This window comes from Aulonocara stuartgranti, assembly GCF_965226115.1.
Source record: "Aulonocara stuartgranti genome assembly, chromosome: 15".
NCBI lineage: Eukaryota > Metazoa > Chordata > Actinopteri > Cichliformes > Cichlidae > Aulonocara > Aulonocara stuartgranti.
The window spans coordinates 24,565,888-24,578,855 of NC_138951.1; the positions used below are offsets into that span (position 1 = coordinate 24,565,888).

At 44.3% G+C, this 12,968-nt stretch overlaps 3 protein-coding genes across 8 annotated transcripts in view; 2 read left to right on the forward strand and 1 right to left on the reverse strand.

Moving 5' to 3' along the window:
* The window catches only part of LOC309689835 (uncharacterized protein), a gene marked incomplete at its 5' end in the record, with an annotated part of 76,791 nt that overhangs the window by 41,951 nt on the left and 21,872 nt on the right, over nucleotides 1-12,968 (forward strand). The window lies entirely within an intron of this gene.
* cd109 (CD109 molecule) overlaps nucleotides 1-12,968 on the reverse strand; it is a 54,241-nt gene that overhangs the window by 24,986 nt on the left and 16,287 nt on the right. For 4 of the 5 annotated variants that reach the window (XM_082505925.1, XM_082505926.1, XM_082505929.1 and 1 more), the window contains 7 exons: nucleotides 10,607-10,696; nucleotides 10,098-10,161; nucleotides 9,899-10,013; nucleotides 5,942-6,059; nucleotides 5,677-5,790; nucleotides 4,382-4,600; nucleotides 3,716-3,857 (listed from right to left, as the gene is read on the reverse strand). In XM_082505925.1, the coding sequence (XP_082362051.1) occupies nucleotides 3,716-3,857; nucleotides 4,382-4,600; nucleotides 5,677-5,790; nucleotides 5,942-6,059; nucleotides 9,899-10,013; nucleotides 10,098-10,161; nucleotides 10,607-10,696 (862 nt within the window). The remainder of the gene's footprint in view (nucleotides 1-3,715; nucleotides 3,858-4,381; nucleotides 4,601-5,676; nucleotides 5,791-5,941; nucleotides 6,060-9,898; nucleotides 10,014-10,097; nucleotides 10,162-10,606; nucleotides 10,697-12,968) is intronic. The other variant, XM_082505927.1, reaches the window with a different exon arrangement.
* LOC309689495 (uncharacterized protein) lies at nucleotides 1,294-2,647 on the forward strand. Of its 2 annotated transcripts, none has more exons than XR_014271409.1 (2): nucleotides 1,294-2,374; nucleotides 2,453-2,647. XR_014271409.1 is itself a non-coding variant. In XM_082505970.1 (2 exons), the coding sequence occupies exons 1-2, from the start codon at nucleotides 1,297-1,299 to the stop codon at nucleotides 2,476-2,478; spliced, it is 525 nt and encodes a 174-aa protein (XP_082362096.1). In that variant the 5' UTR covers nucleotides 1,294-1,296; the 3' UTR covers nucleotides 2,479-2,647. The 2 variants fall into 2 exon arrangements, 1 of the variants encoding a protein (XP_082362096.1); XM_082505970.1 differs by having other exon boundaries at nucleotides 1,294-1,795.

Genomic DNA, 12,968 nt, shown 5'->3' on the forward strand with positions numbered 1-12,968 from the left:
CAGTCAGCTGATCAGCAGCCACCTTCAGTTCGGTTAGCTGATCAGCAGCCATCTTCAGTTCGGTTAGCCGATCAGCGGCCACCTTCAGCTCGGTTTACAGCGCCACGTCTGGACCCAGCGGTCTCTGAGGAGAGGCTCAGGGGGGAGGTTATGGACAAGGTTTACTGCATGTGTGAGTTGTGGTGGGAGAAGCCCACGGAGGGGTTGCGTCGCGCCGTGGAGAGGCGGCTGCAGGGGATGCTGTTTGAATTCCCCTGGTTGGTGGACTCCCTTAATTCAGTTGTCCTGGACTTCCTGCTTTCCACCCTCCACCTCCACTCTCCTCCTCAGGCTGCACACCGGCCCGGACAGCTGGTGGATTCACAGTCTGAGACGCCGGCCCCGACGTCTACATGGAAACGACGTTCGCGCCGCCGGCGTTCCTCACCGCAGCCGCCCTCCCGGACATCTCAAGAACCGGCTGTGGTGAGTAATAAGGACACTTTTTCATTTCTCACCCCATCTGCTTTTTTGTTTTCAGTGGATGGTGACGCCGCTGACGCTGCTGCAAGCCGGCCTACAGTACGACTAGCCTCGCCTCATTCAGCAGTCTCCATGCCGCTGGCGGCTTCACCATCTGTGGATGTAGCGCCGTCGTCATCTCATCCGCATGTAGTCACCCCTCTGCCATCTTCTTCACCGGCTCTGCCTTCACCTTCCCCGCCTGCGTACACCGCATCACCATCTTCGCCTCCGGATCATCCATCTGTGACTGGAGCGCAGCCGGAGGTGCCCGCACGGCCAGCTGAGGAGCTCAGCATGCCCGAGCAGGAGCTCAGCGAGCGGGAGGAGCCCGCGTCGCCAGCTGTGGAGCTCAGCGAGCCGGAGGAGCTCAGCGAGCCGGAGGAGCTCAGCGAGCCCGAGCAGGAGCAGCTCAGCGAGCCGGAGGAGCTCAGCGAGCAGGAGCAGCTCAGCGAGCCGGAGGAGCTCAGCGAGCAGGAGCAGCTCAGCGAGCCGGAGGAGCTCAGCGAGCAGGAGCAGCTCAGCGAGCCGGAGGAGCTCAGCGAGCCGGAGCAGCTCAGCGAGCCGGAGGAGCTCAGCATGCCCGAGCAGGAGCAGCTCAGCGAGCCGGAGGAGCTCAGCATGCCCAAGCAGCTCAGCATGCCCGAGCAGCTCAACGAGCCGGAGCAGCTCAGCGAGCCGGAGGAGGAGGAGCTCAGCATGCCGGAGGAGGAGGAGCTCAGCATGCCGGAGGAGGAGGAGCTCAGCATGCCCGAGCAGGAGGAGCTCAGCATGCCCGAGCAGGAGGAGCTCAGCATGCCCGAGCAGGAGGAGCTCAGCGAGCCGGAGGAGCTCAGCGAGCCGGAGGAGCTCAGCGAACCACCAGCAGAGGAGCTCGGCGAGCGGAAGGAACAACCGGCGCTGCCAGCCGAGGAGGGGCTCTCACTGCCAGCCGAGGAGGGGCTCTCGCTGCCAGCCGAGGAGGGACCCGCTCAGCCGGAGGTCAGCGAACCGGAGGGACCTCCACGTCTAGCGCGGCCTCCACGCCATCCACGTCCAGTGCGTCCACGTCAGCGACCGGCGCGTCATAGACCATGTGCCACGCCTCGCTGTTACTCACTGGAGCAGCGACGTTGCCATCGGACCCGTGGCAGGCCACCAGAACCGTTCCGCCGCCACCGGACCCGTGGCAGGCCGCCGGAGGAGCAGCGCCGCCGCCACCGGACCCGTGGCAGGCCACCGGAACCGTTCCGCCGCGGCTGCCGGACCCGTGGCCGCTCGCCGGAGCTGCTGCGTTTCCATCAAGGGGTTAGAGGTAGGCCACCTGAACTGTTTTGCCGCCACTGTCTAACCCGCGGCGGGTCCCGCTTGTTTTGCCATCCTGCGGGTCGGCCGCCGGAACTGTGTTTGCTGCCGCTGGACCGGTGGATTGGACTGTTGAACTGTGTTTTTCTGTTGTTGCTTTGTAGTGGCTGTTTAGCGGAGTGGTTTTGGGGCCCTCCGTCCTGGACCTCCCGCCGCCCGCCCTGGGTTGGTTGTACTGTTGTTTTTGGTTTGTGTTTTTGGGTCGTCGGGAGCCGACCCTTAGAGGGGGGGGTACTGTCATGGCCTGGGTCTAGGGGCCCAGGGCTCAGGCATTTTCAGTGTATGTTTATGTTTATGTTTTCCGTGTGTTGTATTGGTTTGCTCTCCATCTCTCCATGTGTCTCTGTGTGAGCTTCCGGAGGTGTGGGTTCGCTGAGGAGACTGCGAACCCGGAAGTGGTCTACTCGAGAGACGGCCGCACCTGCCGCTCGTCGTCCTCTGCCAGCTGCAGCAGATTACGCTCGTCTAGGAACGGCATTTAGGACTGCAGCTGAGCTGAGGCCGATGCTGGATCCTTGAGTCAGAACTCGTCAGTACTGCCGTGAGCTTTTACGTTACCTCCGCGGAAACAGATCCCCTGCTAACCCTCTGCCTTTTGTGTTACCAGGAATCGGGAGCGGAGTACGCCTCTAAAGTCACGGTGTGGGAATTGGAGTTTTTTGGAGTCGCCACCTTTCACTTCTCACGGACATCTGCACTGTGTGGGATTCAGGGAGAATCACCACGGGACCACAGTGCTGGGATTTTGTATATAGTTGTGTGTTTTTCACCTCCTGTAAATAAATCCACTGTCCTTCACTTAGAGTCTCGCGTTTGGGCCCTGCTTTCACTGTCACTCCACGGTCTGCCATCGCAGCCCGTGACATGGAGGGAGCATTTAACAAAAAAAATCTCAAAATTTTATGTATGTATAGGTGTGGGGTAAATTTTGAAGTTAGTTTTTTTTTTTTTTTTTTTTTACTTAGGGATCAGTAAAAGGTTTTAGATGTTATCTCTGTACATGCTGTAAAGGCTGCAAAGGAAATTGGTGCCTCTTACCTGATCAGAATCAGCAGATTTTTTTTTTTTAATGAACATTAGCATATTAAATGAGGCCATTTTACTTTGATTCTATTTGTAATTTTCTGAGCTTACAGGCCCTTGAAGTAAACTATTGAGGGTTGGAGTTTTATGCATTTTTAATTCAAATTTTTTTCAGCATTTTTAATCTCTTAGAAAATCATATGTCCAGGAGATATCCACATGACAATTTTAGGGCTGAAAAATGTATTCAAACTCTGTTAAAAACTGCAAAAACCAACATATGCAAATGTAACTTATTCCAAGATTGACAATCTAAATCATAATAACAATAATCTGCAGTAATTTAATATTTATGAGGAAGAGGAACAAAAACAATCACTGGTACCCTGGATGCTTAGTCTGTTTTTTGATAACTTACTGGAAGAACCCTTTAAAAAAGGAAAGAAATTGGTAAATTTTAAAAGAGCATATCACCACGATATGGGTAAAGTGGTGATTGTTCCACTGTCTTTTTCATCTTCTAAATTTCAGTCAAAAAGGCGCCTCCATAGTTTTGTAAGTTCAGGATAGTACTTTCTTACGATAATACACTACGCTCTATCCAGGTACTTCCCTCACCTGATGAAAAGCCGTCTGAAATAAACCATTTCCTGCTAAGTCCTACACGTGACAAAGGACATCTGTGGAATATTTCCAAACTTTCCAAAGTTTGTGTGTGAAAACAACTTCAGTAAACCTTATTTTTAGGAATTATTGTCTTCTGTTTTGTTGTTTACCATGAATCAGCCTGCAATCTCAGGTGATCTGAATCTGTTACTCAAGGTTTCTCCCTGGTGTGTTTACATACCGACAGCCATAACTGAAGCTCTCTCGCTGCCCTCCACAACATCTGGTGGGAAGGTAAACGTAACGTTTCTAGACAGGCTCATCCCTGCTGGTAAAAGCTCAAGCAGCAGGGAGGTGGAAAATGACTGTTCAAGACCTTCGGCCTGCAGGATGAATGGACATGCAAAAGATGAAGGCAAACAAAAATGGTGAGTAAGAAATGGGAAACGCAGAGCTGTGAAACCAGGTCAACATTTCTTTAGTTACAGTGGAGTAGATGGCGAGGATTGGTAACGTTAGCAGAGTTCCCTGCCTGTTTGTGCTTTAGATGGCTGACAGGCACTTTACAAACAGGATATACACGTTCAACTTCCACTGTCACAATTTCACAAGTTATTTTGTTATCTGTTAAAACCTGGAAAATGCTCCTTCTCAGTAAAAGCTAATAGAGAGATTTGGTGCCCCTCAGGCCTAGAGACCAATCAGTAACCCCATAACAAGATCTAGTCAGACTAAAGACTAACAATGTAGTAGTCTTATAACAGGCTTGATAATAACAGAAGTTCATATTGATAATAAAATCTAAGCATGGGAGTTAAAGTTCTACAAAAACAACAAATAAATGTATTTTTAAGCCAAATTAATTATTTGAACTGTTTTAGGACTGTGGAAATTTTTCACTGCGCACCTTAACTAACACTGTTGTGTGGACAGAGTCGGACACTGCATCCGAGTTGGCTTTCACAGAGATGGGGATCTCCCCGAGGACCAGCGGCCTGATGGGAACGAGGACGGTGGCTCCGCTTTCACTCTTCACAAACACCGGATGAACACCGGGCGTGGAGAGCTGCTCGTTGTCTGGGAAGACGAACTCGAAGGTCTCACTCTGTGCAACAGTGACGGTGACCTAACGACAAAGGCACAGAGTGATCACATTTAACGTGGCACAAAGGGAGTCGGAGGAAACCAAAGAGGCCTGTTCTTTCATGAAGGGTTTAAAGAACATATCAATTTTCAGAAATACTGATGCCACCTTAGATTATGGCAACTTGACACGTAAAGAACCCCCAATATACATTGGTTAAACAGAATTTCGCATTTAAAAAGACGCAGATATGTGTGGGAAAGGTCACATTTTAAGTGTTCTCAACACTCTCGGTTCAAAGAAAACAAAGAAACTCACCACTGATACCACCAAGATCCTGGACACTGAACTAAAAAGCAGCCACCCTTCTATTATACTGTCTGCTTATGGTTCCTCTAGGTGGCAGCATCTTACAAAAGTCTAACTCTGCTGTACTGTATTGTGATTTAATAATGTATGGCAGGCAGAAGCTGCCATAAGTATGCAACAATTAATTAAATGCCCAAAATTTATTATTACATAAATACATACAGATTATGATTACATGTAATAAAAATAAATATTTTATTTAAAAAAATAAATATGGGAAATAATTAATCTATAAATTTGACATAAATGTATATTTCTGACTTAATATTCTTTATTTGTTTTCTTATTGCCTCAAATCCCACAAATAGATAAATAATAGTTAAAAAACTTTACAAAATGAAATTAAAGTTATCATGATCAAAACTTAAGAAAGCACACACTCTTAAAATAACAACCGATAAAATAAATAAAAACAATAAAGAATTTTCCAAAGGTCAAAAGCTGTTTAACTATTAAAGAAAAGGTTTTCTCTTACAGTATACTTTGAGAAGTAATTCTTTGATGTCCATATTTATATTCCTATATATAAAATATAGGACATTCTTTAGACCACACAGTTGAACATTTTTTATTTTTAAACATGTACTTTTCTTTTTTCTAACTTATTCGTTTAATTTTATTTTTGGCAGTCTCCATAATAAAGCTAATTTAGCACCGTACCAAGGGTTAAAAATGACCCATTTGTCTAATGCTGGCAGACTCTTATATTAATGTACACTCTGCCTGTGTCTGAGGAGAAGCAGATTCACCTTCTGGTCCTCTTGGAGGTAGTTGAACAGAATGATCTCCAGCAGCAGCTCCTCTCCCCGGATGATGAAGGCCGGAAGATTTAAGGACAGGAAGAAATCCTGGAACACTGTCAGCTGCAGGAAGGTTGCATAGAAAACCTGGTTACAAGAGATGCTAATGCTAACAGCTACTGCTCAGATTAATAAGCCAAAAAGCCATACTGTGAATAAATTTAATAATACAGGGTTAAAAATTAAAATGAATTAAATATATAAACCTTAATACCTCTGCTGGTTGCTCTACAATTCCCAGTCCCAGATTCTCAGACATCACAAAGGCAGTGGCAATCCAGGTTGTGATGCTGTCTGGTACAGTTAGCGCCATTTCCTTTGTGTTTGAATTACTGCAACAAACGGCAAAAAAAAAAAAAAGAAGAGAGAGAACTTTAAATTTTAAAAAACTGCATCTGACCCAACGGTTTCTGAAGAATCATACCGTGCAGGTCATCAGCTTTCTTACAAACAGTATGTTTGCTTACTGACTTAAAATGTTAGGTGTTGGAGGTGCGTTGTCTTTTGTCTTTGCAGGTTGGAGAATGGTTATTTGGAGAAGAAAAAAAAAAGTTCTTAAAAACTTAGATCCTGACCATTATCTATGAGATCTCTGACTGTTTGTGGCTTCACCTTCTTTGTGTTGTTTGAGCCTTTGTTTTGCACCACAGCTTACTCAGCGTTAGCTTGGTAATATCTTTTATCATTTCATAAATATGAATGTATATGGGACATCATCTCCTAAGGTTATATGCCAAGGTAACAGCAAAAATAACACCCACTCACATCCTGGGCCATTTAACCTCAATAAATCACATGATAGAGTGAGGCTAGGATTCACAATGGGTTCACCCAAAACCTTGGCTGATTGTGACTGTGGTGTGAATATGGCACGACGGGACCACAGATCGCAATTATGAGCCATTTATTTACATCTCATCACACCACAATACACACCGACCCCTGAGTCCCCATGTTTTAACTCGGTGGGCGTGATTAAGGATGCACGGCATCCACCCTCCCTGCACGGCACCGCAGACCACGTCCCACCACAGTGAGCCAAAACAGTTTTCACACCTTGGCTGTGTGATTAGGTAGAGGAACAATAGGGGGTCCAAGACCCTCTTGGGGACACTCCCATGGGGTTTAAAATCTGGGACTCTCCACCAATTACTCTTGGAACTGAAAAGCTTCTTGGATTAGAGGTGAAGCATCTTCAAGAAAACTTAAAGACGCCCAGACGCTTTTCTTTCCAAACTTAGACCACAATTACCTGGATCAGGGGTCAGCAACCTTTAACACCCAAAGAGCCATTTGGACCCGGTTTCCACACAAAAGAAAACACTGGGAGCCGCAAATGCTTTTTGACATCTAAAATGAAGATAACACTGTAATTATTGTTTTTTACTTTTATGCTTTGTGTGAACAACTAAGGTGTGTTGCTTATGAAATCTATGAAGTGCTACAGAGAAAATGACATTTAATTATGTAATTAACACTCTTAAAGAAATATAACAAAAGGAAAGACGCCCAACTGAACTAAAATGATCCATGTAGCAAACAAATACTGTTGTGAGCTGCCACCCTACTCGCCTTTGGGCTTTTGGAGCCTTGACCTGGCTTTTAAAAAAATAATTGGAAAAAAAAGCACTATACTACTAAAGAAAAGAAAAATAGATATTTGCAAAATTCTGCCTAAATATGTAATTTACCTGGTTAACGTGTGTGGCGGGGCGTGGTCTGCAGCGCCACTACAGGGGAGTCGGACGCACCTGAGCAGCACCCGCAATCACCCCTCGCCACCTGAACGTCTGTGCTCTCTATGCTGTTGTGTTGGTATGTGTCGGGCTGTGTATAGCAACCGTGTGTGAAAAGTGGTCAATAAAGAGATGCTGAAAAGCGTGTTCATGCAAACATCGTCAGGCTTGCCATGGTACAATGGGACTTCTGCTCCTGAATGTCTGCGCACAGCGTCTGCAAATCGGGGCTGTACGAAGTCACTTTCATCTTTACGCAGGATTGTAAGCTGTCATCTGTGAGGCATGAGCAGTGTTTGTTTTTAACATAGTTTACCAAAGGTCAATAATTGGCCTACCTGGGGCTGAAAGTCTCGATAAATGCGTGGTGTTTCAGCGGATATACCAGCTTCCACGAGTGTGACGCTTATTTTGAGCGATGAAAAAAATAATAGAATATAATTGTATTCTTATATTTCAATATCACAATAATCTTCCAATTTAGAACTACAAGTTAAAAAAGAACTAACATAAATAAAATACACTTCAACTAAATACTTCTATTTTCCCAAACCACGCGGAGCCGCACTATAAGGACTAAAGAGCCGCAGGTTGCCGACCCCTGACCTGGATGAATGAGAACCTTCACAGAGAACAAAAGTAGAGGCTTTTCCCAAACTATAAACATGTTTATTTCTGCTGTTAACTTTGGGGTCTGTGGATTTATTGGACATTAGAGGAACTGCATTTCTTGACAGCCTCTTGGCCTCACTTCTGCTAAGTGGACTGATTGAATTCAACATCTCCACCTGTTTTACTCCTGCTATTGTCATGGTCTCTGTGCCTGTTCGGCAGACTCAGTATGGCTACAAGTGTTTCTGTATATTTTGCCCCTTCTCCCTCCCCTCTCGCGCCCTGCGCACTACCGGGGCGGAGTTCATTGTGACTCCCGCCCATGGCTCCCGCACCTGCAAACAATCATCTGACCAACACTCTCACAGGCTCCCTACTTAAGGCTAGAGATGGCACGTACCACTTTTTTATGTCCGATACCGATATGATGAATTTGGATATCAATCCGATATAGTGTTTTTTTAATCAATAAAACTGTTTTTTAAATATCTTGCTGCATTTTGCCTAAGTTCATACTCAAGTTTAAAAAAACAAAACAAAAAAACAACAACACTAAAGCTATTCTGTTATACCTGTATGCAAAAAATGTTTTCATAGTTCAGCAATACTGATCAATCTAATAAACTTAAACCTACACCATCCTCCCTATTCTGGTATTTTAAAGAGTACTTAAGTGCCTATTGAAACCCTATTAGAGTACCTAACTAATAGGGTTTCAACTCCCAGCAACAAAGAAAAAAAGAAAAAAAAGAAAAAGGGAACCCTCCACCTCATGATGCTTAATTGACGTAATCAACTTTAATTTGATGCAGTGTGGGGGGGGAAAAAATGCACAGAAATCTTTTTTTTTTTTCAAGAAATATTAAATAGATTCAACATCTTTCTTCAACAGAATTGCAGACTGCACAGCCTTCCCAAAGGAAAAAGTACTATAGCTTACTAGGGTATATTAGACTTAACAGTTACTATATAGATTGGTAGCGAGGCTCCAAATGCTGAACCAGACCACCGACACCTCTCGCACGCCACAGCCGCTCTATCACGTGATGAATACTGCTTCAATGTGCTAAGGTTATGAGGCGAGTTACAGCGTGTCGCAAGTTTTGTGAGGCGCTTTCGTGATTTAATGGAACGGATTACATTTTTTATTTCTTTCCGATATCCGATCCAGTAATTTAGGTCAGTATCGGACCGATACGTAATATCGAATCGGTCCACCTCTACTTAAGGCAGCCACTGGGAATGCTTCGTCGCTGGATTATTGTGTAACCTTCGTCAGTGTTTCCTGTATTCAGCAGCTTTCTTCAAGTTTCTCTTTGAAGTGCTATTCTGATACCAATCTCCTCTTTTCATGCCTGACTCTGCATGCCCCACCCGAGGACCTGCTACTGATCTGTTGTGAATGTGGTGTGTTGGTGCGGTGTGAGCGCGAAAAGGAATCCCTGGGAGGAGAAGTCCTGTGTCTGAATTAACCGTGTGCGTTTTCCCCTCACTGCCCTCGTGACCCCTAGAGACCCCAAATCCCTTTCCTTCACCTGTACATAGTGGCACTCGGTGTGAAGAAAATAAACTGCCTTGATATTGCCTTTTGCAGTATTTTAAATGCAACTGTCTCCAAAATAATGTGACCTGTGTTCTTATATCAACTGTTCAAGAAAATTGTGCTTTGCGTGTGTGAAATTCTGGTGTCTGTGTGCTGCAGCCTTACAATTTACATAAAATTTGAAAACTTTTGTTTAAACTCTATTTTTCAATATGTAGAGTAAAGGTCACATGAAACAGCAGGAGGCAACTGTTTCTACAGTCTGACACTGAAATATCACCTGGTGTTTGTGTCCATCCAGATCCAGGTCTCTGGAAAGTACCAACGCACACGTTCCTTTTGTTGCTCTCCACGTAAATGCTCTGTCGCAGTAGTGTAAAACATTATCTCCCCTGCTGTTTAAAAAAAAAAAAAGTATCAGTCACATTAGCATTACCGATCCACAATGTTTAAAATGTTTGATACTGTTTAACACTTACGGAAGTCGTGCATTATTTGATACGTTTTCAAACTGGCATCAGTGAAAACCACAAGATCACATGACTGTACAAAAAAACAGAACTATCATTACATATTATTCATTTTGAAATAAAGTGAAGACTGTCCATCTTCCCTCAGTGAAAAAGAGGAAAACCAAACCAAAACTCTATGTTATGAGTTATAAGTAATTACAGAAATATTACACATGTCAAAATATTAGAATTATGGCTTTAGTGTAGGTATAAGTGAGTTAAAAGCTCAGGCACCGACTGCTCTGAACACTCAGGGTCACAGTTGTTTCTACTCTTGGATTTGTTTGATATTATATCTGTAAATATGAGCATCTAGGGCACACAATGATCACGGAAGGCCCTCCCATGTCAGAGCCTGTTATAAGATAAGTAAGGATTATTTTGTGATTCAAACAATGCTTCTTGAGTCAAAGAATAGCTGAAAATGAGCAGAGTCACTAAATAAACAGAAGCGATGTCTCTCTGTGGAGGCTAACCTTGAAAACAGAGTGTGGATCCCCCATTTTTGGCGTTTCATTGTTGCCGTCAGCCATGGAATTGCCAAACTCCTTCATCTGCTTCATCACCTGAAAATATCACCAGCAATATAAGAGCTGCTACTGTTACACCCCATAAAACCGAACAAAGGAAACTGGGACAGAAACATGTCTAATAAAAAAGTTCAGCCTTGTTAAACTGATACTTGGGTGGGGAGGCAGGTTTGTTTTCCCAGGTGAACATGAAAGGGATCATATACCAGGAAGCATATGATTATAAAAGGCAGAGAACATTTAGCTGGAAAACAATAAACTACAGAGGACCCCAAGGAGATATGGAAGCTTCTAGTATTCACAGGTTACACTGTTGTAAACAATAAAGCATGTTATGTGATCAACAACAGTCAGTACGAATGAAAAACAGATGAGTCAAGGCTCCAAGTTTGATCTCTCAAATTAAGGATCAGATTGAAGTAAGCAAGCTGCCTCACATGCTGATATTTAATTATTAACATTTTAAGAAACCAATAATTGTTTTAGTTTGAGAAGCTGAATTACATTTATACAAACTATCCTATCATGTACGAGGAAAACATCTCATCTTCTTCACATATCTCTTAACCTATTCACTTTAAAAACATTTTTCATAGGATTCAATGCAGTCTTCTGAACAATACTCAGTAAACCCTGATTGCCTCCATACGAATTAGGAGGATAAGGAACAGCCAACGTGCTGATTATCAAAAGTCAATGAGTTGCCATCAGTTCATCAGTCATCAGTTGTGAGCACCTCTGTAAAAGAAAACATTTTAGCAGCGTGCTGGGTATGTGTTAACACAATGCCAAAGTTATCCCAGGAGTACACGACCCAGTAAATTCCTTCCAAGGTCAGACTGTGCAATGCTCAGAGAAACTGCAAGATATCCAATAGCTACATCTGAGACTCTGCAAGCATCGATTAGCAAGTTAAATGCAAAAGTTAATGACAGCGCACTTAGAAAAATACAGTGCTTTGCACAGTCAAAGTCTAGATTTAGATCTAGACTTTGACTGGGCCATTTTTTTTTTAAACCATCCATTGTTGCCCTGGCTTTATGTTTAGGGTCGTTGTCCTGCTGGAAGGTGAACCTCTGCCCCAGTCTCAAGTCTTTTGCAGACTTCAACAGGTTTTCTTCCAAGATTGCCCTGTATTTGGCTCCATCCATCTTCCCATCATCTCTGACCAGCTTCCCTGTTCCTGCTGAAGAGAAGCACCCCCAGAGCATGATGCTGCCACCACCATATTTGACAGTGGGGATGGTGTGTTCAGAGTGATGCACAGTGTTAATTTTCCACCACACATATGGTTTTGGCCAAAAAGTTCCATTTTGGTCTCATCTGACCAGAGCACCTTCTTCCACATGTTTGCTGTGTCCCCCACATGGCTTGTGGCAAACTGCAAACGGGACTTCTTATGGTTTTCTGTTAACAATGGCTTTCTTCTTGCCACTCTTCCATAAAGGCCAACTTTGCGTATGGACAGATTTCCCCACCTGAGCTGTAGATCTCTGCAGCTCGTCCAGAGTCACCTCTTGGCTGCATTTCTGATCAGCGCTCTCCTTGTTCGGCCTGTGAGTTTAGGTGGACGGCCTTGTCTTGGTAGGTTTACAGTTGTGCCATACTCCTTCCATTTCTGAATGATTGCTTGGACAGTGCTCCATGGGATGTTCAAGGCTTGGGAAATCTTTTTGCAGACCTAAGCCTGCTTTAAATTTCTCAATAACTTTATCCCTGACCGGTCTGGTGTGTTCTTTGGACTTCATGGTGTTGTTGCTCCCAATATTCTCTTAGACAACCTCTGAGGCCGTCACAGAGCAGCTGTATGTACTGACATTAGATTACACACAGGTGCACTCTATTTAGTCATTAGCACTCATCAGGCAATGTCTATGTGCAAGTGACTGCACTCAGACCAAAGGGGGCTGAATAATTACACACGCCCCACTTTGCAGTTATTTATTTGTAAAAAATGTTTGGAATCATGTATGATTTTCGTTCCACTTCTCACGTGTACACCACTTTGTATTGGTCTTTCACGTGGAATTCCAATAAAATTGATTCATGTTTGTGGCTGTAATGTGACAAAAGGTGGGAAGGTTCAAGGGGGCCGAATACTTTTGCAAGCCACTGAATGGGCTGTTTGGAAGAGCTGCCAGGATAAATCGTTTTCTCTTTAAATAGAAAATGCCAGTACAGCTTAGGTTTGCAAAGGTGCATCTGAACAAACCACAAGACTTCAATGTCCTTTGGATAGATGAGACCCAAGTGGAGATTTTTTGGTCAAAATACAAAGCACATTTGGGGAAAACCAAACGCAGAATAT